Source organism: Nomascus leucogenys, chromosome 21 (genome assembly GCF_006542625.1).
Source record: "Nomascus leucogenys isolate Asia chromosome 21, Asia_NLE_v1, whole genome shotgun sequence".
NCBI classification, from domain to species: domain Eukaryota; kingdom Metazoa; phylum Chordata; class Mammalia; order Primates; family Hylobatidae; genus Nomascus; species Nomascus leucogenys.
Genome location: NC_044401.1, coordinates 9202790 through 9227815, shown reverse-complemented (window position 1 = coordinate 9227815; position 25026 = coordinate 9202790). Strand labels below are relative to the sequence as shown.

Below are 25026 nucleotides of genomic sequence, written 5' to 3'. Positions count from 1 at the left end.
TTTTCCTCATTGCTTTTGCTCAAAAGTCCCTTTTCCTTTCTTTATCTTTGGCTTTTGAGTACCTGATTATAATGTTTTGGGGTATTCTTATATGAGTTAAATCTGATTGATGACTTAATCTTTTTGTATCTAGATATTTATCTCCTTGTCCAGGTTTGTAAAGTTTTCTGTTATTATTTATTAAAACAAACTTTATACAACTTTTTCTTTCTCAGTTCCCTTTTTAACTTCAAAAACCAAAATATTTGTTCTTTAGATGTTGTCACCTAGACCTTGTAAGATATCTTTATTCTTTTTTTTATTCTTTTTCTCCTCTGACTGTATTTTCAACTGGACTGTCTTCAACTTCACTGATTCCTTCTTCTATTTGATCAATTCTGCTGTTGATGGTTTTTCATTAATTTTATTTTTCAGCTTTAGGACTTATGTTTGATTTTTTAAAATTTTGATCTCTGTTAAATTTCATTGATAAATTTCTGAATTCATTCGGTGTTTTCTTGAAGTTCAGAGAGTTTCCTTAAAATGTTTTCTTGAATTCTTTGAGAGATCACACATCTCCATCACTTTGGGGTTGGTTTCTGACATCTTATTTTGTGCATTTGGTGAGGTCATATTTCTCTCAATATTCCTGATGCTTGTGGACATGTACATTGAGGGATTAGGTATTTATTTTAGTCTCCACAGTTTGCCTTTGCCTGTCTCTGTCTGTCTTTGGAGAGCCTTCCATGGATTCTGGCAGACTGATTGTTTAGTTACCGGAATCTGTGATCACTGCAGCCCTCTCAGCACTAGAGTATGCTCTAAGCCCAGGCTTACCAAGATTCTCACAAGGATTTCAAGGCTGATGTGGTTTTAAGGCCCAGATGGACCTGGGGAAGACCCAGGGAGGGTTCTGGGGTTGTGTGGGAGTGCTGGTCTGGAATCTGAGTTCAGAAGACTGTCCCAATGGCCCAGATGGATGTGACTCTCTGCCCATCTCTGCATGGATATGTTGGGTCCCTGATTGCAGTGAGAGGGTTGAAGTTGGGCCAGCCGCAGTGGCTCATGCCTGTAATCCCAACACTGAGAGGCTGAGGTGGGAGAACTGCTTGAGTCCAAGAGTTCAAGGCTGCCGTGAGACATGATTGCACCACTGCACTTCAGCATGGGCAACAGAGGGGTTGAAGTTGAGGCTGGGCCCCCTTGGGATTTGCCAGAGAAAGGAGGTTGATAGGCCCATATTGTTGGCTTAGATGGGCATGCATCACCCAGCAGGTGCCTGCACAAGCAAGGCAGTTCCTTGACTGTAGCTGGAGGAGCCAGAGCTGAGACTGTCCCCTCAGGATCTGCTGTGGGACAGAGGCTGGAGAGGTCAGTCTTGCTTCAGAGTAGTGCACATTACCCAGCACAGATAGGATAGCTCCCTGATGTAGCAGGAGGGGACAAAGTTGAGACAGAGCCCTCTGGGGATCTGCTGTGAGATAGAGGCTGGCATGCCTTTCACATCAGTTCAGATAGGTATGTGTTTCCCAGTAGGTCCCTGAACAGATGGGATAGTTCCCTGACTGCAGCAAGAAGGGCTGGAGCTCAGATTGGGTTGATTGGGGATCTGCTGTGGGACACAGGCTGGAGAGTCTTTGTCTTATTGCTTCAGAGGGGCATGCCTTGCAGGTTTCAGCACAGATGGGATAGTTTACTGGTTGCAGTGGGAGGAGCCAGACCTGAGACTTGGTGCCATCAGGATCTGCTGTGAGTTGGAGGTCGGCAAGCCTGTCAGGGAGGCTCAGACTCCCAGGTTGTGTGATATGGGTGATTCTCTCTCTGGATCCTTGTGTGAACAGCTCTGAGCTGGGACCTCAGCTGAGAGTGGTTGAAGCCAAACCACAGGGAAACTTTCAGGTTCATCACTGAGATAGATGTTAGCAGGCAGATGAGTTTCTCTGCCAAGGCACAAGTATGCATGATACATCTTGGATTCCTTGACAGATGGTTTTGGTTGCAGGCTCAAGACCAAATGAGGAAGGAGCCAAGCCCCTTGGAGGACAGGACAATTTCAAGACTTGAATGTGGAAGCAAGCTTGTAGTATCAACTACCTGGAGTCAATCTGCTTCTCAAAATGATGCTCCTAGGTTGTGAGCTACATGAAGACTTCACAAACTCCTACCTAAATTTTGAGGCTCCTGCAGAGAGGCTTTGGGCCATGTATGGGAACAGAATTTTTTTTTTTGTGGGATATATGAATGTATTACCTTCTATTCCATTATCTTGGTTATGCCACTCTGTATATGCTTAATCTTAAGGTCAGTGGGGACCATACAGTGGCAGTATTTTGTGTCCACATAGATGCAAAATTATATGATTGTACATAACAAAGATTAAACTCATTTACATTAGTAATATAATGTTATATTCTTGGTATTTTTACTTGACGTATATCACTGGTTTTTCTTTAACGTTTAGTTTAGGTTTGGGGGTACATGTGAATAGTTTGTTACAAATGTAAACACGTTGTCACAGAAGTTTATTGTGTATATTATTTCATCACCCAGGTATTAAGCCTAGTACCCAATAGTTATCTTTTCTGCTCTTCTCCTTCCTCCCATCCTCCTCCTTCAAGTAGACCCTAGTGTCTGCTATTTCTTTCCTTGTATCACTGTTTTTCAAAAGTTATAATATGGAAAATCAAGTTTTTAATGCTTATATAACATTCAATCACATTGACTGATGTACTGATTTAGTTAACCATTCATTCATCATTATACATTTTTATTATTTCTTATGTTTTATTTTTAAAATATGCTCAATTATCATTTTCTTTTTTAGCTTTATATCTTTAGGATAAATGTTTAGACATCATATTATTTAGTCAAAGGATATAAACACTTTTATGTCTTTTGGAATCTCCTGATAAATTTACTTTATTGTTTACATTGCTATTAATAAAGTAAGAATATGTATCAAATTCACTACATTCTTTTTGGTTGAGAGGTATTATAATTCTTATAAAATTTCACAAATCAAATAGACCAAATATGTAATTTGTTTCTGTAAACATTAACAACGTTGAACATTTTCCACATTGTGTTTTCTTTTTTTTTTAAATTATACTTTAAGTTTTAGGGTACACGTGCACAACGTGCAGGTTAGTTACATATGTATACATGTGCCATGTTGGTGTGCTGCACCCAGTAACTCATCATTTAACATTAGGCATATCGCCACATGCTATTCCCTCCCCCTACCCCCCACCCCACAACAGTCCCTGGTGTGTGATGTTCCCCTGCCTGTGTCCATGTGTTGTCATTGTTCAATTCCCATGTATGACTGAGAACATGCAGTGTTTGGTTTTTTGTCCTTGTGATAGTTTGCTAAGAATGATGGTTTCCAGCTTCATCCGTGTCCCTACAAAGGACATGAACTCATCCTTTTTTATGGCTGCATAGTATTCCATGGTGTATATGTGCCACATTTTCTTAATCCAGTCTATCATTGATGGACATTTGGGTTGGTTCCAAGTCTTTGCTATTGTGAATAATGCCACAATAAACATACGTGTGCAGGTGTCTTTATAGCAGCATGATTTATAATCCTTTGGGTATATACCCAGTAATGGGATGGCTGGGTCAAATGGTATTTCTAGTTCTAGATCCCTGAGGAATCGCCACACTGACTTCCACAATGATTGAACTAGTTTACAGTCCCACTAACAGTGTAAAAGTGTTCCTATTTCTCCACATCCTCTCCAGCACCTGTTGTTTCCTGACTTTTTAATGATGGCCATTCTAACTGGTGTGAGATGGTATCTCATTGTGGTTTTGATTTGCATTTCTCTGATGGCCAGTGATGATGAACATTTTTTCATGTGTCTTTTGGCTGCATAAATGTCTTCTTTTGAGAAGTGTCTGTTCATATTGTTCGCCCATTTTTTGATGGGGTTGTTTGTTTTTTTCTTGTAAATTTGTTTGAGTTCATTGTAGGTTATGGATATTAGCCCTTTGTCAGATGAGTAGATTGCAAAAAATTTTCTCCCATTCTATAGGTTGCCTGTTCACTCTGATGGTAGTTTCTTTTGCTGTGCAGAAGCTCTTTAGTTTAATTAGATCCCATTTGTCAATTTTGGCTTTTCTTGCCACTGCTTTTGGTGTTTTAGTCATGAAGTCCTTGCCTATGCCTATGTCTTGAATGGTATTGCCTAGGTTTTCTTCTAGGGTTTTTATGGTTTTAGGCTAACATTTAAATCTTTAATCCATCTTGAATTAATTTTTGTATAAGATGTAAGGGAGGGATCCAGTTTCAGCTTTCTACATATGGCTAGCCAGTTTTCCCAGCACCATTTATTAAATAGGGAATCCTTTCCCCATTTCTTGTTTTTGTTAGGTTTGTCAAAGATCAGATGGTTGTAGATATGTGGCATTATTTCTGAAGGGTCTGTTCTGTTCCATTGGTCTATATCTCTGTTTTGGTACCAGTACCATGCTGTTTTGGTTACTATAGCCTTGTAGTATAGTTTGAAGTCAGGTAGCGTGATGCCTCCAGCTTTGCTCTTTTGGCTTAGGATTGACTTGGCAATGTGGGCTCTTTTTTGGTTCCATATGAACTTTAAAGTAATTTTTTCCAATTCTGTGAAGAAAGTCATTGGTAGCTTGATGGGGATGGCACTGAATCTATAAATTACCTTGGGCAGTATGGCCATTTTCATGATATTGATTCTTCCTACCCATGAGCATGAAATCTTCTTCCATTTGTTTGTATCCTCTTTTATTTCATCGAGCAGTGGTTTGTAGTTCTCCTTGAAGAGGTCCTTCACATCCCTTGTAAGTTGGATTCCTAGGTATTTTATTCTCTTTGAAGCAATTGTGAATGGGAGTTCACTCATGATTTGGCTCTCTGTTTGTCTGTTGTTGGTGTATAAGAATGCTTGTGATTTTTGCACATTGATTTTGTATCCTGATACTTTGCTGAAGTTGCCTATCAGCTTAAGGAGATTTTGGGCTGAGACGATGGGGTTTTCTCGATATACAATCATGTCATCTGCAAACAGGGACAATGTGACTTCCTCTTTTCCTAATTGAATACCCTTTATTTCCTTCTCCTGCCTGATTGCCCTGGCCAGAACTTCCAACAGTATGTTGAATAGGAGTGGTGAGAGAGGGCATCCTGTCTTGTGCCAGTTTTCAAAGGGAATGCTTCCAGTTTTTGCCCATTCAGTATGATATTGGCTGTGGGTTTGTCATAGATAGCTATTATTATTTTGAGATACGTCCCATCAATACCTAATTTATTGAGAGTTTTTAGCATGGAGCATTGTTGAATTTTGTCAATGGCCTTTTCTGCATCTATTCAGATAATCATATGGTTTTTGTCATTGGTTCTGTTTATATGCTGGATTATGTTTATTGATTTGCATATGTTGAACCAGCCTTGCATCCCAGGAATGAAGCCCACTTGATCATGGTGGATAAACTTTTTGTTGTGCTGCTGGATTTGGTTGGCCAGTATTTTATTGAGGATTTTTGCATCGATGTTCATCAGGGATATTGGTCTAAAATTCTCTTTTTTGTTGTGTCTCTGACAGGCTTTGGTATCAGGATGATGCTGGCCTCATAAAATGAGTTAGGGAGGATTCCCTCTTTTTCTATTGATTGGAATAGTTTCAGAAGGAATGGTACCAGCTCCTCCTTGTACCTCTGGTAGAATTCGGCTGTGAATCCGTCTGGTCCTGGACTTTTTTTGGTTGGTAAGCTATTAATTATTGCCTCAATTTCAGAGCCTGTTATTGGTCTATTCAGAGATTCAACTTCTTCCTGCTTTAGTCTTGGGAGGGTGTATGTGTCGAGGAATTCATCCATTTCTTGTAGATTTTCTAGTTTATTTGCGTAGAGGTGTTTACAGTATTCTCTGATGGTAGTTTGTATTTCTGTGGGATCGGTAGTGATATCCCCTTTATCATTTTTTATTGCGTCTATTTGATTATTTTCTCTTTTCTTCTTTATTAGTCTTGCTAGTGGTCTATCAATTTTGTTGATCTTTTCAAAAAGCAGCGCCTGTATTCATGGATTTTTTGAAGGGTTTTTTGTGTCTCTATTTCCTTCAGTTCTGCTCTGATCTTAGTTATTTCTTGCCTTCTGCTAGCTTTTGAATGTGTTTGCTCTTGCTTCTCTAGTTCTTTTAATTGTGATGTTAGCGTGTCAATTTTAGATCTTTCCTGCTTTCTCTTGTGGTCATTCAGTGCTATAAATTTCCCTCTACACACTGCTTTGAATGTGTCCCAGAGATTCTGGTATGTTGTGTCTTTGTTCTCATCGGTTTCAAAGAACATCTTTATTTCTGCCTTCATTTCGTTATGTACCCAGTAGTCATTCAGGAGCAAGTTGTTCCGTTTCCATGTAGTTGAGCAGTTTTGAGTGAGTTCCTTAATCCAGAGTTCTAGTTTGATTGCCCTGTGGTCTGAGAGACAGTTTGTTATAATTTCTGTTCTTTTACATTTGCTGAGGAGTTCTTTACTTCCAACTGTGTGGTCAATTTTGGAATAAGTGTGGTGTGGTGCTTAGAAGAATGTATATTCTGTTGATTTGGGGTGGAGAGTTCTGTAGATGTGTATTAGGTCCACTTGGTGCAGAGCTGAGTTCAATTCCTGGATATCCTTGTTAACTTTTTGTCTCATTGATCGGTCTAATGTTGACAGTGGGGTGTTAAAGTCTCCCATTATTATTGTGTGGGAGTCTAAGTCTCTTTGTAGGTCTCTAAGGACTTGCTTTATGAATCTGGATGCTCCTGTATTGGGTGCATATATATTTAGGATAGTTAGCTCTTCTTGTTTAATTGATCCCTTTACCATTATGTAATGGCCTTCTTTCTCGCTTTTGATCTCTGTTTTATCAGAGACTAGGATTGCAATCCCTGCCTTTTTTTGTTTTTCATTTGCTTGGTAGATCTTCCTCCATCCCTTTATTTTGATCCTATGTGTGTCTCTGTACGTGAGATGGGTTTCCTGAATACAGCACACTGATGGGTCTTGACTCTTTATCCAATTTGCCAGTCTGTGTCTTTTAGTTGGAGCATTTAGCCCATTTACATTTAAGATTAATATTGTTATGTGTGAATTTGATCCTGTCATTATGATGTTAGCTGGTTAATTTGCTCACTAGTTGATGCAGTTTCTTCCTAGCCTCAATGGTCTGTAGAATTTGGCATGTTTTTGCAGTGGCTGGTACCGATTGTTCCTTTCCATGTTTAGTGCTTCCTTCAGGAGCTCTTGTAGGGCAGGCCTGGTGGTGACAAAATGTCTCAGCATTTGCTTGTCTGTAAAGTATTTTATTTCTCCTTCACTTATGAAGCTTAGTTTGGCTAGATATGAAATTCTGGGTTGAAAATTCTTTTCTTTAAGAATGTTGAATATTGGCCCCCACTCTTTTCTGGCTTGTAGAGTTTCTGCTGAGAGATCCGCTATTAGTCTGATGGGCTTCCCTTTGTGGGTAACCCAACCTTTCTCTCTTGCTGCCGTTAACTTTTTTTCCTTCATTTCAACCTTGGTGAATCTGAGAATTATGTGTCTTGGGGTTGCTCTTCTTGAGGAATATCTTTGTGGCGTTCTCTCTATTTCCTGAATTTGAATGTTGGCCTGCCTTGCTAGATTGGGGAAGTTCTCCTGTATAATATCCTGCAGAGTGTTTTCCAACTTGGTTCCATTCTCCCCGTCACTTTCAGGTATACCAATCAGACGTAGATTTGGTCTTTTCACATAGTCCCATATTTCTTGGAGGCTTTGTTCATTTCTTTTTATTCCTTTTTCTCTCAACTTCTCTTCTCGCTTCATTCCATTCATTTGATCTTCCCTCACTGATACCCTTTCTTCCAGTTGATTGAGTTGGCTACTGAGGCTTGTGCATTCGTCACGTAGTTCTCGTACCTTGGTTTTCATCTCCATCAGGTCCTTTAAGGACTTCTCTGCATTGGTTATTCTAGTTAGCCATTCGTCTAATTTTTTTTCAAGGTTTTTAACTTCTTTGCCATGGGTCGAACTTCCTCCTTTAGCTCGGAGATGTTTGATCTCTCAACTCGTCAAAGTCATTCTCCGTCAAGCTTTGTTCCATTGCTGGTGAGGAGCAGCGTTCCTTTGGAGGAGGAGAGGCACTGTGATTTTTAGAGTTTCCAGTTTTTCTGCTCTGTTTTTTCCCTATCTTTGTGGTTTTATCTGCCTTTGGTCTTTGATGATGGTGACGTACAGATGGGGTTTTGGTGTGGATATCCTTTCTGTTTGTTATTTTTCCTTCTAACAGTCAGGACCCTCAGCTGCAGGTCTGTTGGAGTTTGCTGGAGGTCCACTCCAGACCCTATTTGCCTAGGTATCAGCAGTGGAGGCTGTACAACAGCAGATATTGGTGAACAGCAAATGTTCCTGCCTGATCGTTCCTCTGGAAGTTTTGTCTCAGAGGAGTACCTGGCCATGTGAGGTGTCAGTCTGTCCCTACTGAGGGTTGCCTCCCAGTTAGGCTACTCAGGGTTCAAGGACCCACTTAAGGAGGCAGTCTGTCCATTCTCAGATGTCCAGCTGCATGCTGGCAGAACCACTACTCTCTTCAAAGCTGTCAGAGAGGGACATTTAAGTCTGCAGAGGATTCTGCTGCCTTTTGTTTGGCAATGCCCTGCCCCCAGAGGTGGCGTCTCCAGAAGCAGGGAGGCCTCCTTGAGCTGTGGTGGGCTCCACCCAGTTCAAGCTTCCTGGCTGCTTTGTTTACCTACTCAAGCCTCCTCCAGCCTTGCTGCTGCCTTGCAGTTTGATCTCAGACTGCTGTGCTAGCAATGAGTGAGGCTCCATGGGCATAGGACCCTCCGAGCCAGGCGCGGGATATAATCTCCTGGTGTGCCATTTGCTAAGACCTTTGGAAAAGCACAGTATTAGGGTGGGAGTGACCTGATTTTCCAGGTGCCATCTGTCACCCCTTTCTTTGACTAGGATAGGGAATTCCCTGACCCCTTGCACTTCCCAGGTGAGGCAATGCCTCACCCTGCTTCGGCTCACGCTCAGTGGGCTGCAGTCACTTTCTGACACTCCCCAGTGAGGCAAACTCAGTACCTCAGTTGGAAATGCATAAATCACCTGTCTTCTGTGTCACTCACACTGGGAGCTGAAGACTGGAGTCTAGCTATTTCTTTAAATGTTAAATGTGCATCCTTCGAGCTGGAGAGTTCCACATGGCTGGGGAGGCCTCAAGAAACTTACAATCATGGTGGACAGCACCTCTTCACAGCGCAGCAGGAGAAAGAATCCCACATTGTGTTTTCAGCGCAAGTTTTCACCTGTGAATTGTCTTTGGTTGATCTCTTGATTGGTAATATTTTTTATAGACACAAATTGATTTCTATATTTCTAAATTTTGAACATTATTTCTCCTTTAATGAATTGATCAATTAAATTCTATTATTATTACTTATTCAATAATTTTTAAATTTTTAAAATTTATCTCAAAATTCAATTTAAAATTTTCAATTTAAAATTGAAAATTTAAATTCAATTTTTAAATTTATCTCAAAAGTATTTTTCAAATTTTAATCAAGGTCTTAATAGTAGTGATTAAGTAATCATATATGTTATGATTAAAGTTTTATCTATTAAAATCTATATGAAGAATAGGCTTTATATCAAAGTTATTCATCTAGTTCCAGTGATTTATGTTTGTTGTTCAGACAGTACAATGCTATTTTTATTGTTATTGCTATATAACATATCTTAATTTTAGGGAAGAGCTACTAATTCCGTCATTAACGTTTTTTCATATCATTTTGATAATTATGCACTTTTGTTCTTATGGATGAAATATATAATAATTTAAAAGTGTAAATTCAATATTGTCTGTCTGAACTCATACATTGAATAGCAAATACGGCAGTTAAAAGGATTCCTCAATATATTAGGCAGAATGCAAACAACAGTTTCCAAATACACATATGGCTATTTTATAAAGGGAAAGTAAGTTTTCACAATTGCTCAAAGAAATCTAACTCACCTATTAATTCTGGTGTAAGAGAACTTTTATGTTTAGGAACAAACTTTCTAATATTCCATCTGAATGTTTTCATGTTAATCGGAGTTTGAGTAATCACTACTTTTGTGAAATCTTCAATACCTTGTATCTGAAAGTTGACAGAATGCAAGTTAATTTCTGAGCAAATACCTTACAATAAACATTTATCTAGTAAGCTGCTATTTCTGGCTTTCTCTAGGTATCTGGGAAAAAATGGAAAATATTAACAAATCAACACAAATAAGACTGATATCTTAAAATACTTGGATATGTTGATTTTGAAAAAGTCAATATTCCATATACATTCATTGATTTTTAAATATTTCTATTCCATATGAAAAAAATGATTAATAATGAATTACCAATGGCCCTTTAAAAGTCATCCAGAGACTTTTTCTACATGGCAGAAAGAAAGTTTAATGAAAAGAGTATTTCAAAATATTCTTTTCATTAAACTTTCTGCCATATAGAAATATTTCAAAATATTCTTCCACCTTGTGGTTGTTTTCAATATAGTTTGAATCACATTGGTACCCAAATCCGCAATGAGTAGGGCTCTGTTTCTCGGGAAGTAGATAGAGTTTATCAGGCTTCAGGCTCCTGCTTGGCGTCTAAATTCTCAACAAGCACCCACACCAAATCTCTGTTATGTGTTCAAGGATAGAGGTAGAGAGCAGCATAGCGGAGAATGTTTCACTTCCTGTCATTAAGCACTATGTCAGTGCTGGTGATGTCCACTTAGAAAATTTTCTTGTGATCATTTCTCACCTTGGGATCCCTCCCATTCCCATTACACTTTTTTCTTATGTCCAAAATCTACCCTGTAAGTGCTTTCATCCTAGCTGTAAAACATTTTATTAATATATTTACTTATTTGTTTCTTTCCACTTGGATGAGAGATCTCTTGAGGATAAGTTGTAAGTATCATTTTTTTAATCATTTCAATATATAGCACTGTATTCAAGCATATTTTAAATAACTCTGAGTCCTCTTTGAATTACTTTTTGTTGCTGTATCTTTTATGTCCCCTGATTCCTTTTGACATGTGCCTCTCTGATTCTCCCCCAACACAAAACAATACACACACACACACACACACACACACTCCTTTCCTAATTTACATGGCTCAGGTTCTCATTTTGATTGGCAGGGGAACTCAATTAACAGTTTAAATATGAGAAGACATTCACTTTCAAAGCAGCTGTGGAAATACTACTAATACTCAATTCAGCATCAGTCTGGCAGAACCTTTCTAGAGCATTGTTGATACAGTTTTTCTGCAACATGTGAGTAAAATAAATGCACCCTCTTTTGCAATGAATAACTGTACTAAAATCTAACTGTAGCCAAAATGTCCAGCTCGGCCTTCATAGGCATTGGATGGGAATAACTTGTGCTTGGGCTAGCAAGTGCCAAAGCAGTCAATGAACTTGGTGTGTGTGGGCGTATGTGGGTGTGGTTGTGGGTATGAGTGAGTGTTTATGGAGTGGTGGGAAAAGGGAGAAGATTGGAAGGTGAAAAGCTTAAGATTATAGTGACAGTTTTTCTGATGTTAATACATTGTTGGACATATGGCATATTGATCTGAAGACAGGAATCAATATTTCTTTACCTGATGGCATGTTATAGGAATTAAGAAAGGTGCTCTATAAGTTTTTCGTAACAGACAATCTTCTACAGCTCCATGTATGAGGATAACATAGATTAGATTTTCATCATAAATATCAGTTTTGGTGCTCGTTGGTATATCTACTACATAAATATTAGAGAGCTTTAGTTGCATCTTGTAGTTCCAATCCTGTTTTAGAAAACACAATTTCAGTCTATTATTAGTTTATGAAGTTTAATATATATTCATAAATAGTCAATTATAATGTTTTAATGCCATTCCATTCGAAGAAAGAAAGACAAGTTTATACAAGCACTTCCTACCTCATAAGATAAGTGTTCTCTGATTTTTCTGGCTGTAATAGCGAGTCCAATTTTTAGCCACATTTTATGTTCAATGAGAGGAGAGCATTGCTCAAAAGCATCATACAAGTGAGTTTTGGGAATAAAACATGTCTGGAAAAGAAGGATGTAAATTTGGTATTTTATTTTGTGCACTATGGTTTAAGGAATAAAGTTTTTTTGTTTATGTACACTATTAAAGCTAATAATTTAATTAGGTAAGACTCACATAATAGCATGGAAACTTAATAAAATGTGTCTATCAATGAAAATTGGTGTGCCCTTTCCCTATGTTCTTGTTGACTTTGTCAAAATCAGTTGGCTGTAAAATGTGGCTTTATTTCTGGGTTTTTAAATTCTGTTCCATTGATGTATGTGTATATTTGTATACCAGTATCATGCTGTTTTGATTACTATATCTTCATAGTATAATTTGAAGTTAGGTGATGTGATTCCCCCAGCTTTGTTCTTTTTGCTTAGGATTGCTTTGGATATTTGAGTTTTGATTACTATATCTTTATAGTATAATTTGAAGTTAGGTGATGTGATTCCCCCGGCTTTGTTCTTTTTGCTTAGGATTGCTTTGGATATTTGAGCTCTTTTTTGGTTCCATATGAATTTTAGGATAGTTTTTTTCCAATTCTGTGAAAAATCGTGACATTTTGATAGATATTGCGTTCAATCTATAGATTGCTTTGGGCAGTGTGGTCATTTCAACAGTACTAATTCTTCTGATCTATGAGCATAGGATGTTTTTCATTTGTTTGTGTCATCTAAAATTTCTTTCCATAAATGGTATTGGGAAAATTTGATTGCTTTATGCAAAACAATAACACTGGACCCTTTATCTCTCACCACATTAAAAAAAATCAACTCAACATGGATTAAAGAGTTAAACATTAGATCCCACACTATCAACATGCTGGAAGAAAACCTAGAGAAAAGTCTTCTGGACATTTGTGTAGGCAAAGAATTCATGACTAAAACCTCAAAAGCACAGGCAACAAGAACAAAAATAGACAAATGGAACATAATTGAACTAAATAGCTTCTGTACCACAAAAATAAATAAATATCAAGTGAACAAGCAACCTATTCACTGGGAGAAACAAAAACCCTGCAGAATGGGAGAATATCTTTGCAAACTATGCGTCTGACAATGGACCAATGTCCAGAATTTACAAGGAACTCAAATAGCCTTTCTGACTAGTGTAAGGTGGTATCTCATTGTAGTTTTCATGTGCATTTTTCTGATGATTAACGATTTTGAACATTGTTTATATACCTGTTGGCCACTTGTATGTCTTGTTTTGAGAAATGTTTATTCAGTTCCTTTGCTTATTTTTAATTGTATTATTTATTTTCTTGCTGTTGAGCTTTTGAGTTCCTTATATATTTTAGATACAAACCCATTATCAGATTATGATTTACACATATTTTATTTTTTATAAGATAAAAAATAGAAAACAAATTACTAAAAATTATTTGACCTTTTAGATAAATATATGCCTCTATAAATGTGTTATTTGAGGGGAGCAAACTTTTTAGGCAAAAATAAAATGCTTATGCTAAAAGTGAACAGACCATTGGTTACTAAGAATAAAACTTCTATGAATAGTGAAAAACAAGTTTTGTGTACATTGGATTTTATTTCTCTTGGGTCAGTATCTTTTTTTTGTGTAGTATAGGACATGTATATTTAACTTTTGTAAGCAACTGACAAACTGTTTCAGACCAAAACCACTGTTCAGATTAAAATCTCTGGTTTCAGAAGTTGTTTCAACATTTTACACTCTCATCAGCCATGTATGAAAATTTCAGCTGGGCACGGTGGCTCATGCCTGTAATCTCAGCACTTTGGGAGGCTGAGGCGGGCTGAGCACCTGAGGTCAGGAGTTCGAGACCAGCCTGGCCAACATGGTGAAACGCCATCTCTACTAAAAATACAAAAATTAGCTGGGCGTGGTGGCACGTGACTGTAATCCTAGCTACTTGGGAGGCTGAGGCAGGAGAATCACTTGAACCCAGGAGGTGGAGGTTGCATTGAGCTGAGATTGGGAGCCATTGCACTCCAGCCTGGGCAACAGAGTGAGACTCTGTCAGAAAAAAAAAAAAAGGAAAGAAAATTTTAGTTGCTCCACGTCCTTGCCAATACCTGTTATTCAGTGTTTTTATTTTTAGGCAATGTAGTAGGTGTGTATTGACATACCACTGTGGGTTTAATTTGCATGTTTCTGGCAGCTAATGATGGTGAACATCTTCATGCGTTTATTGGCCATCTGTATATTCTTTGTAAAGTGTCTGTTCACATTCTTTGCCCAGTTTTTAATTCAGTAGTTTGTCTTCTTATTTTTGAATTGTAAGAGTTATTTATAGATTCTATTATCAAATCCTTTTCTTGGGGAACTTTTGAAAAATCTCTAAGCCCATGACTCATATTTTTCCCTGAGCCTGCTGCTCATGTTTTTTGTGATGTCTTTTGAAGAGCAGAAGATTTTTAATTTTGGTGACATCCAATTTATCAATATTTCATTTTATGGTTATACTTAAAAAAAATCCTGGCTAAGACATATTTGCCTACCTTAAGTTCTCCTATGTTTTCTTCTATACTTTATATAGTTCTATCTTTCATGTTAAAGTATATGATCATGCCACATTACATTTTGGGCCTAGTATGTGGGGATCAAGGTTCATTGCTTCTGCATGGATATTCAGTGTTTTCAGGATTATTTGTTGAAAATATTGTAATTTTTCCATTGAGATAATTTGATCCTTTGTCAAAAATCTATTGACTATGTATGTGTGGATTTATTTATGGATTCTCTTTTCTGTTGTATTGATCTCTACAACTTAACCTAAAGCCAACATCATGTGGCCTTAATTACACGGGATGTATGCCTTTAAATCAGGTAGTGTAAATCATCTAACTTTTTTATATTTGTTTTGTCTATTATAGGTCCTCTGCATTTTCATATATATTCTACAAAAAGAGTCTGTGGAGATTTTGATTGAGGTTGTATTAAATCTATAGATCAATTATGAAGAATGGATATCTTAATAATATTATGGGCTCTAATTCACAAATACGGTGTACTTCTCCATTTATTTAATCTTTTTTCAGTTATCTAGGAAATAGTCTATGGTTTTCATTGTACAGTTATTCTACGTATTTCATTAACTTTATGTCTATCCCTTTTATATTTTGATTATTTTTGTAAAAATAATTAAAAATTTTATTTCCTGTTGTTTGTTACTAGTATATGAAAACACAATTAATTTTTGGAATTTGGACTTGTATTTTACCACCTTACTAAATTCATTATAAATTCTAGTTATTTTTGGTAGAATCTTAAAAATGTAGATATCGGCCGGGCACGGTGGCTCACGCTTGTAATCCCAGCACTTTGGGAGGCCGAGGCGGGTGGATCACGAGGTCAGGAGATCGAGACCACGGTGAAACCCCGTCTCTACTAAAAAATACAAAAAATTAGCCGGGCGTGGTGGCGGGCACCTGTAGTCCCAGCTACTGGGAGAGGCTGAGGCAGGAGAATGGCGTGAACCCGGGAGGCGGAGCTTGCAGTGAGCCGAGATTGCGCCACTGCACTCCAGCCTGGGCGACAGAGCAAGACTCTGCCTCAACAAAGAAGAAAAAAAACAACAAAAAACAAATGTAGATATCATGCCATCTTGCAGAGACAATTTTACTGCTTTCTTTGTAATTTTTATGTCAGTTTATTTCTTTTTCTAGCCCTATTATACTAGTTAACAACTCCAATATAATACCGAATGGAAGTGGTGAGTGGACATTCTTGTCTTGCTCTCAGTCTTATCGTCTTAGTTTTTCATCACTAGATGTGATATTAGCTGTAAATTTATAATAAATGCCCCTTATTGAGTTCAGGAAGTTGCATTCTATTTTGAGTTTTTGGAGATTTTTTAAAAGAATGTTATATTTTGTAAAATTCTTTTTGTTCTATATCTACTTGAATATCATATAAATTTTCTGTTTTTTTCTTATAATGTGTTGAATCACAATGGTTGATTTTCAAATGTCGAATCAATCTTATATTCCTAAAATAAAGCTTATTTATTTAGTTTTGATGTCTAATCCTTTTAATATATTCCTGGATTCAACTTGCTAGTATCTTATTAATGATTTTTTTGGTCCACATTAAAGTGGGATTATTGGTCTATAATTTTCTTTTGCTAAAATGTTTTTTCAAGGTTTAGCATTTGTTTACACTGGCCCCATAAAATGCACTGGAAAGCTTTTTTTCCTCCTTTGTTTCCTGACAAAGTCTGTGTAAGGTTCCTATTATTTCTTCCCGAAATATTTGATAAAACTCATCAGTAAAACCATCTGGCATGGAGTTGTTTTTGTGGGAAGGTTACAAATTCCAAAAATCTCAATATGTGTAGGACTATTAAAAAGTTCTAGTCCTTAAGTAAATTTTGACTGTGTGCTTTTTAAAATTTTTTCATTTAGGTTTAGGGATACAGGTGCAGGTTTGTTATATAGGTAAATTACATTTCGCAGGGATCTGGTGTACAGATCATTTTATCACCCAGGTAATAAGCATAATAGTACATGATATGTAGTTTTTTGATCCTTACCTTCCTCCCTAGACTCCACTCTCAAGTAGGCTCTGGTGTATCTTGCTCCCTTTTTTGTGTCCATATGTACTTGATGTGTAGCCCCCATTTATAAGTGAGAACATGCAGAATTTGCTTTTCTGTTCCTGTGTTAGTTTGCTAAGGATAATAGTGTCCACCTCCATCTATGTTGCTGCACAGGACATGATCTCATTCTTTTTTATGGCTGCATAGTATTCCATGGTGTGTATGTACCACATTTTATTTATCCAGCCTACCGTTGATGGGCATTTAGGTTGATTCCATGTCTTTGCTGTTGTGAATAGTGCTGCAAAGAACATACACATATATGTGTCTTTATAGTAGAATGATTTATATTCCCTTCTGTATATACCCAATAATAAAATTGCTGGGTTGAATGGTAATTCTGTTTTAAGTTCTCTTAGAAATTGCCAACATTCTTTCCACAATGGCTGAACTAATTTACATTCCCATCAGTAGGATATAAGCATTCCCTTTTCTCCACAGCCTTGCCAGCATCTGTTATTTTTTGACTTTTTAATGATAGTCATTCTGACTGGTGTAAGATGGTATCTCATTGTGTTTTGATTTTTATTTCAAATGTAAATGGTTAGTGATCATCAGAATTTTTTCATATGCTTGGTGGCCATGTTTATATCTTCTTTAGAAAAGTGCCTGTTCATATGGTTTGCCCACTTTTTAATGGGGTTGTTTGTGTTTTGCTTGTTAATTTGTTTAAGTTTCTTAGAGATTCTGGCTTATAAACCTTTGTCAGATGCATAGTTTGCAAGCATTGTCTTCCATTCTGTAAGTTGTTGCCCCTGGGGGCTCCACCTCCATGAAATGTGGAGCTGCTGTTACTGGTCAGCTGGAGGCATGGGTTGTGTGTACTGTTGTCATGACCTTAGGATTTTTCTTGGTGGGGATCAGGGGGGCCAAAAGCTCACAGGGAGGAAAGATTGGTCTTTCCTCTGTCTGGTAGCTGTGGCATGTGGTAAGCTTTGGTGTAGCCCTCAGGCTCTTTGTTTCTTCCCCAGACTAAGGGAAGCAGGGATACAACTGTTACTGTGGCAGTGGCAGGAGCAGGGGTGCAGTTGTATGTCTCTAGGAGCCTCTCCCTGGGCAAACTCTGGGCCACTACCAGTGAGTATGCTTAGTTGTGGATGGAGCAACTGTTCTACTTTCATGAGCCGGGGGCCCTGCCTGGTGAAGAGTTGGGGTGGTGGTTCACCTCCATATGGTGGCTGCCATGTGCTGGAGGTGCCAGCATAATGACTAGGCCCTTTGTTCCTTTCCAGTGTCAGGGCTGTAAGGGCTGAGCCACTGCAAATGTAGTAGCAGAGGGGTTGTGAGTTGACTCTATGATTTCCTCCTTGAAGAAATGCTCGGCTGTCTTTAATTGTGGTGATCAGGCAAGGGTTGGGTCATTGTGCTGGAGTCCCAGGCCAGGCAGCCCTGCCCAGTGAGGAAAAGTGAGGATCCAGATCTGCGTGGAGAACAGTCTGGCCACTTTTCTGTGAGCTGATTGCTCTTTGCTGGGGGTCTGGACCAGCCTCTGGTCCTTACAGACTCTCTGGATCCTGGAGACAGCAAGGGCAAGGGCTGCAAGACAGCAAGGATGGCAACTCCCCCTCCCACGGGGAGTCCCGTCCAGGGAGTTGCAGAACTGCTACTGGCTCAATAGCCCTGACAAAGGGTGGCTGGAGGCCCAGGCCTGGAGGACTTGCCCAGTGAGGAGATGTGGGAACTAGCTCCATATAACAGTCTGGCCACTTTTCCATAGGGCTGCTGTGGTATGCTGGGTGTCTGCTCCAGTCCCTAGTCACCTGGGACTTTCTAGTGCCTGAGGTAACAATGAGTGGAGGGTGTGAAACAGCAGAGATGGTGGCCTGCCTCTCCCTCTGAGAGCTCTGCCCCAGGGAGGTATGAACCTATTGCCAGCCTGAACACACCTGTAGGAGGTAGCTGGAGACCCCGGTCAGGAGGTCCTACCCAGTGAAAAGGAATGGGATCAAAGACCCACTTAAAAGTAACAGTCTGGCTATGTTTTCATAGAGCAGCTGTGCTAGCTGGAGGTCCACTCCAGCCTCCAGTTGCCTTGGACTCTTCAAAGCCCGAAGGCAAGAATAGCTAAGTTGACCAAACAGCAAAGATGGTGGTCCACCCTCCCTCTGGGAGCTCTGTAACAAGGAGGTTTGAAACTCAGTCAGCCAACACCAGTAGGGGTGATTGGAGGACCCCCGTTGGGAGATTCTGCCTAGTGAGGAGAAATGGGATTCGGGATCTGCATGAATAAGTCTGACTGCTTCTCCATAGTACTGCTGGGCAGTGCTGAGGGACTGCTCTAGTCCCTCATTGTCACCGATTTGCCTGAGCCCTAAGGCAACAGTGGCTGAGGCTGTGAAACAGCAAAGGTGGTGGCCCGCCCGACCTGCTGGGAGCTCTTTCTCAGAGAGACGCAATGCTGCTACCCATGGCTGGCTGGATTTCCAAGCCAGTGGGTCTTATCATGTGATGTACCATGGGCCTGCAGACCATCATTGGTCAGTCCCCTGGATTCAGTCCCTTTCTTAGGAGTAGGTATGGGGATCTAACCTCCTGCTGAGGGTTGCAGCTGCTTTTGCTGGGAGGCCTGGGTATCTAAGGCTCCTAGGGCTCCACATGTGCCTGAGTGGCTGCTCTGCCAAGACTCCACATAGCTCTGCATGTCAGACTGCAGGCCCTAGTGGAGTGGGTCCTCCTGACTGGAGGGTTGTAAAGATCCATGGGAGAAGCATGGGTTCCTGGGGCTGCTCATTCACTCACTGCTTCCCTGGGCAGGGGAGGTTCCCCTGACTCTGCGTCACTCCCAGGTGGGTGGTCATCCTGCCTTACTTTCCTCCATTCTCCATGAATTGAGTTGTTTCCTTGATTAGTCCCAATGTGTGTACCTGGATGTTTCAGTTGAAAGTGCTATGTTTACTTGCCCCTTTCATCCCTCTCTGTGAGAGCGGCGCACACCAGCTGCTTCTAATCAGCCATGTTGGCCACCTCTCTCCAGAATCAATTTTTAACAACTGGTTTAAAGTCTTTGACCAATCTATAGTCTGGACAATCTCCATGATGGTTTTTACCGAATGCTTTACTCCTCACCTTTTATACTATAGATCACAATTTCATGCTTCTTTGCTTGTTTTGTAATTCATGGTTGCTGATGATAACACTACAGAGATTCTAGATTATTTTATCTTCCTCTGAAAATTGTTGATTTTTGTTATAGTAGGCAGTTCATTTACTATCTGATCACACTGAGCTTGTATAGGCTGGGTTTTACAATTTGATTGAGTGAATCATAGAAAACCTCAGGTATCTAAGACAGTGTAACTTGTCTCCAAACTCTGTCTCCACCATGGATGCTGTCAGGGCTTGCTCCAAGGCTTTGTTAGGTCTTAGAATAAGAGCAAGCCTTCTTCTAGGTCATGATTCTTACTCCTAAGGCCTATCCTTTCTGGTCTCTCAGCTGTGGGCCTGAGATTTTAACAGATCTTTCCTTTCTGTTAGGTATCTTGACTTCTTGACTTCTTGACTCCTGGTGTCTCTCTCTCTCTCTCTTTTTTTTTTTTTTTTGTGACAGAGTCTTGCTCTGTCACCCAGGCTGGAGTGCAGTGGTGCAATCTCGGCTCACTGCAACCTCTGCCTCCTGGGTTCAAGTGATTCTCCTGCCTCAGCCTTCTGAGTAGTTGGGATTACAGGTGTGTGCCACTGTGCCCAGCTAATTTTTGTATTTTTATTGGAGCCGGGGTTTCACCATGTTGGCCAGGTTGGTCTCGAACTCCTGACCTCAGGTGATCCACCAGCCTCAGCCTACCAAAGTGCTGGGATTACAGGCGTGACCCCCTGCACCTTGCCTGACTCCTGGTGTCTCTCTTCCTTTCTTAACAATCTGGTAAATCTAGTTGTGTCTCATCCTGGGCATTTGCAGCCTGTCTCTCAACCAAGGACTTGTAGAGAACCACCACACAGACTACTTGGGTCTTTCTCCATGTAAGACTTTGTCTTACTTCCTGCTCTGCAGATTCTAGCCAAGTTAGCTTCCACAACTTCTGATGTCTCATTTCTCAGCTTAGCAGGATCGCCATCTTCTGCTTGGATTCTTATTGCATCATGGTCAGGAAATAGTCCTAAGCAGAGGATCGGGTGAATTGTAGGGCTTACCTTGTGAGTTTCTCATCTCTTAGTTTTGGGTAACATAAGTTTACCTATATAACAAACCTGCACATGTACCCCTGTACCTAAAATAAAAGGTTTAAAAAAAATTTTTTTTCAAAAAGTAAAAAAAAAAAAAAAAAATTAAAATAGAAAAAAATCACATTTGCCTCATATATTTTATTAAGTTTTAGGGCTTTTTTTTATAGCAGATGTGCAGCTCTGTTACCAGTAACTTCATTATAGCCCAAAGCAGAAGGCTAGAGTGTTTTATGCAAATTCCAGGTATCATAAATATATAATTTTATTTGTAAATATTTTAATGAGATAGTTTAAATATATAACATATGTGATTATATGCCAAAAATAAAAACATCATTTAGTATTCTGTTCATATTAAAATGTCCTAAGTTATCTCAAATAGGTCTCTTTATAATTGGTTTGTTCAAATTAGAGCAATTGTATTTATTTGGTTATTATATCTCAAGTCCATTTTTAATAATTTTTCTTTGCCTTCTTCCCCTCTACCACTACGTATTTTGTTTTTTGTTTTTTGTAAACAGAGACAGAGTCTGGCTCTGTTACCAGTCTGGAGTGCAGTGGTGCAATCATGACTGACTGTAACCTTGGGTTCCTGGGCTCAAGCAATCCTCCCAAGTAGCTGCAACTACAGGCATGTATCACCATGCCTGGCTAATGTTTTTTTTTATTTTTTGCAGATATGTTGCAGGCCAGTCTCAAACTCCTGGCCTCCTCCTGCCCCAGCCTCCCAAAGTTTTGGGATTACAGGTATGAGCCACCATGTCTGCTACTCCATTCACTTTTTATGCCATTGATTTGTTAAAGAAATCAGGTTATTTGTCTACAGACTCTTCCACATTCTAAATTTAGCTGATTATTCCCTCTTGCTGTCAGTTAACTTGTTTCTCTCCTTCCTGTATTTTCTGTAAACTGATTCAATCTATAGACTTGAAGAACTTCAGATTTTTTCTTGTGTGAGACTTCATGGGTGGTGCTAGCACTTCTGCTGCATCACATCATGAGGTACATCATGCCTGGTTGTCCCATTTAGTGACTCTAATATTGACCAATGTCCTTAGGTAGTATTTCCTTCATTATAACATTTTCTATTAACATTCACTTAGAAGTTTTAGCATCAACTGAAGGTTGTTTCCTAGATCTATTATTTTATTAGCGATGGCACAATGGAGATTTTCTGATTCTCTCATTCTGTGTTTATTAGCTGAAATTCTATATAGAATTTTTCCTCAATTAAAAAACTACTTTGAAAGAGTTCATAGAAGAAAGGCAAGATAAATGTTTACTTCTTTCTCTTAAAAAAATCCATTTTCAAAGTAATAAAATGATATCCTAGCAACCTCAGTAGAAATTTAAAAAATTAGCATCATTATCAATGTATGGAATGTATGGATTTTCACATATTTATGGAGTTTAATTATTTACAGTCATTATTCTTTTTGAGTTCAAATTAAGCCAGTGGGAGCCCTTGGTACTGTGAGGATTTTGTTTCTCAATCATGTGTAGGGAAACTTCCATGCACTTTGCCCAACTTTTATATTAATAGATTCTAGCCCTGTCTTTATCCCCTTTCTCATCTTTCAAATTATGGTATTGACAATTAACATATGCTAGCCAATTTCCCCATGAAAGAGCTTATATAGCCAATTTTTCTGGATAAATCTTTCTTTCTTTATGGTTGATTAACATTCATAAACTATTTTGCCAGGGCTTTATACTAGATGAGTGTAATTTGGCAAGTTTTGTTCCTTTATTATTCCTGGTTTTTAAAAGTAAATTATCAACTAGACTGTAAACTTATACTAAATACTAAAATAACCTTAAATCTGATATTAGATATTTAACAAAATACAACAAAAGTCACAGGTGAATTTTTTCTGACCTCCACTACAGTTTCGCAGGTGGCAGAATATTTCATAGGTTTATTAGTTAAGCAGCTTATCTCTCCTATTATTTCTCCACTGAGCATATAGTCTGTGTCGATTATCGGAAAATCTTTCTCCTTTGACTCCATCCTTTGATCAATCCCTAAACCTGGCTTTGATTTTTCAAGCTTTTCAGGAACAAAGAAAGAGAAAAATACATATGCCATTTAACTTGTATTACCAAAACTAATTTATGACTTTTTCCACTTTGGTTTGAACAATTTTAATATTTACATATTGTCTTGAGAATAAATATTTTGTTTCTTTTTAAGTAAAATTATTAAATTAGCAATAATTTAGACACAAAGCATTCTTAAATACTCTGATCTTTCTGATTCCTCCTACTCAGTTAATCTATACCCATTTTAGAATGGCTAAATCTAGCTCAGATCAGCATAGGATGAATAACAATTTATATTATAATTTTCCATCGTAAAAGATAATTCTTTTGAAAGTTTCCTGTTATCTGTGAGAAAGTATAGCTTTAAAATGATAGATAGTGTTATCCATTGTGTCTGAACATGAAAATTTATCATTAGATGGTAGTCACTGTCCGAAAAAAGAAACTATGCAGTTCTTTACATGGAAAGCTACTAATTATCAATTTCATAAAGTTTTCTTTAAAAACTTATGATCACAAGTGCATTTATAAATAACTCTGCCTGGTCGGGTGCAGTGGCTCACACTTGTAATCCCAGCACTTTGGGAGGCTGAGGCGGGCAGATCACCTGAGGTCAGGAGTTCAAGACCAGCCTGGCTAACATGGTGAAACCCTGTTTCCGCTAAATATACAAAAAATTACCAGGGTGTGGTGGTGCGTGCCTGTAATTCCAGCTACTTGGGAGGCTGAGGCAGGAGAATCACTTGAACCTGGGAGGTGGAGGCTTCAGTGAGCCAAGATCATGCCATTGCACTCCAGCTTGGGCAACAGGAGAGAAACTCTGTCTCAAAACAAAAAGACAAAACAAAACAAAAACCTCTGCCTTACCTTTACCATGCCTGAAATAATGATATAGATTCCTTTGGGCTCATCACCTTCTTCAAATATATCATTTCCACAATCAAATGTTACAACTTTGGCTTTTTCCTAAAAGATACCACCAAATACATAAACTATAAACAACATTTTAGGAGTGGTTGGGAATGTTAAAATTTGCATTTTTATTATTCATTTATTTATTTTTTTGAGACGGAGTCTCACTCTGTCACCCATACTGGAGTGCAGTGGTGCGATCTCGGCTCACTGCACCCTCCCCCTCCTGGGTTCAAGCTGAGGAGAATTGCTTGAACCAATTCTCCTACCTCAGCCTCCTGAGTAGCTGGGATTACAGGTGCCCACCACCATGCCCAGCTAATTTTTGCATTTTTAGCAGATACGGGGTTTCACCACATTGGCCAGGCTGCTCTCAGACTCCTGACCTCAGGTTTTCTGCCCACCTTGGCCTTCCAAAGTGCTTGGATTACAGGCGTGAGCCACCATACCGGGCCTAAAATTTGCATTTTTAAAAAAAGTTTTTACATTTAAAAAATTACTATCATTTGATAATATCTGAAATATATTAGTAATAAGTTTGTAACAGAAAATGGAAATTATGAAAAGTAAAGAGGAAGGTGGATCTTTATGAATATATGCAATTTTAGATAAGGTATTCATACATGGATTAGAAAAGAAGTACTTTAGGAATGAGAATGTAATTAGGGGATAAAAATCTTTCATCTGGATGAAAAGTAATGGGAACAGACGTAGGCTAATGGCATGCATATGTCATACATACTCCTGCTCTAAACAGCTGATCAGGTAAATAAAATATTCATTTATTCAAAATGTTTTAATCAGGTAGAAAAATATAATTGGTCTTTTGATGTCAAATAGATATATAAAAAAGAATATTAGAACAAGTTAGATCCATTTATTTGTTCATTCCACAAGCACTTAACTGAGCATCCACTATGCATTATGCAAAGTGCTAGGGGCTGGGTATTTAAAAGATAGATGAGATAAAAAATATAGTAGGAGAGAGACCTAACGATAATTGTAATGTAATGTACTTAATGCTATAATAAAGGTACATATTGGATACAATGGCAGCAATATTGGTCCTCTGAAAACAATATAGTTCACAGGATGGTCTTCTACTGGGGCATTTGGCTCCAAAGCCTACTTCTCTGGGGATGTTTCCAGAAAAGAAATAAGCAGGAAAAGTTTGAAAAAAAAAGTAGAAAAACAAGGGCATTTCAAAAAAAGTAAATAGCACCCACAGATGAATGGAATTAGAAAAACATGTAATGTGCGTGGGACACCATGAGTG

General features: G+C 38.6%; 1 protein-coding gene across 1 annotated transcript in view; it reads right to left on the bottom strand.

The window, feature by feature from the left end:
- SLC9C1 (solute carrier family 9 member C1) overlaps nt 1–25026 on the bottom strand; it is a 162369-nt gene that overhangs the window by 19702 nt on the left and 117641 nt on the right. The window contains 5 exon segments of the mRNA XM_030801717.1: nt 9988–10114; nt 11618–11803; nt 11938–12069; nt 22675–22845; nt 23706–23804. Of these exon segments, the coding sequence (XP_030657577.1) occupies nt 9988–10114; nt 11618–11803; nt 11938–12069; nt 22675–22845; nt 23706–23804 (715 nt within the window).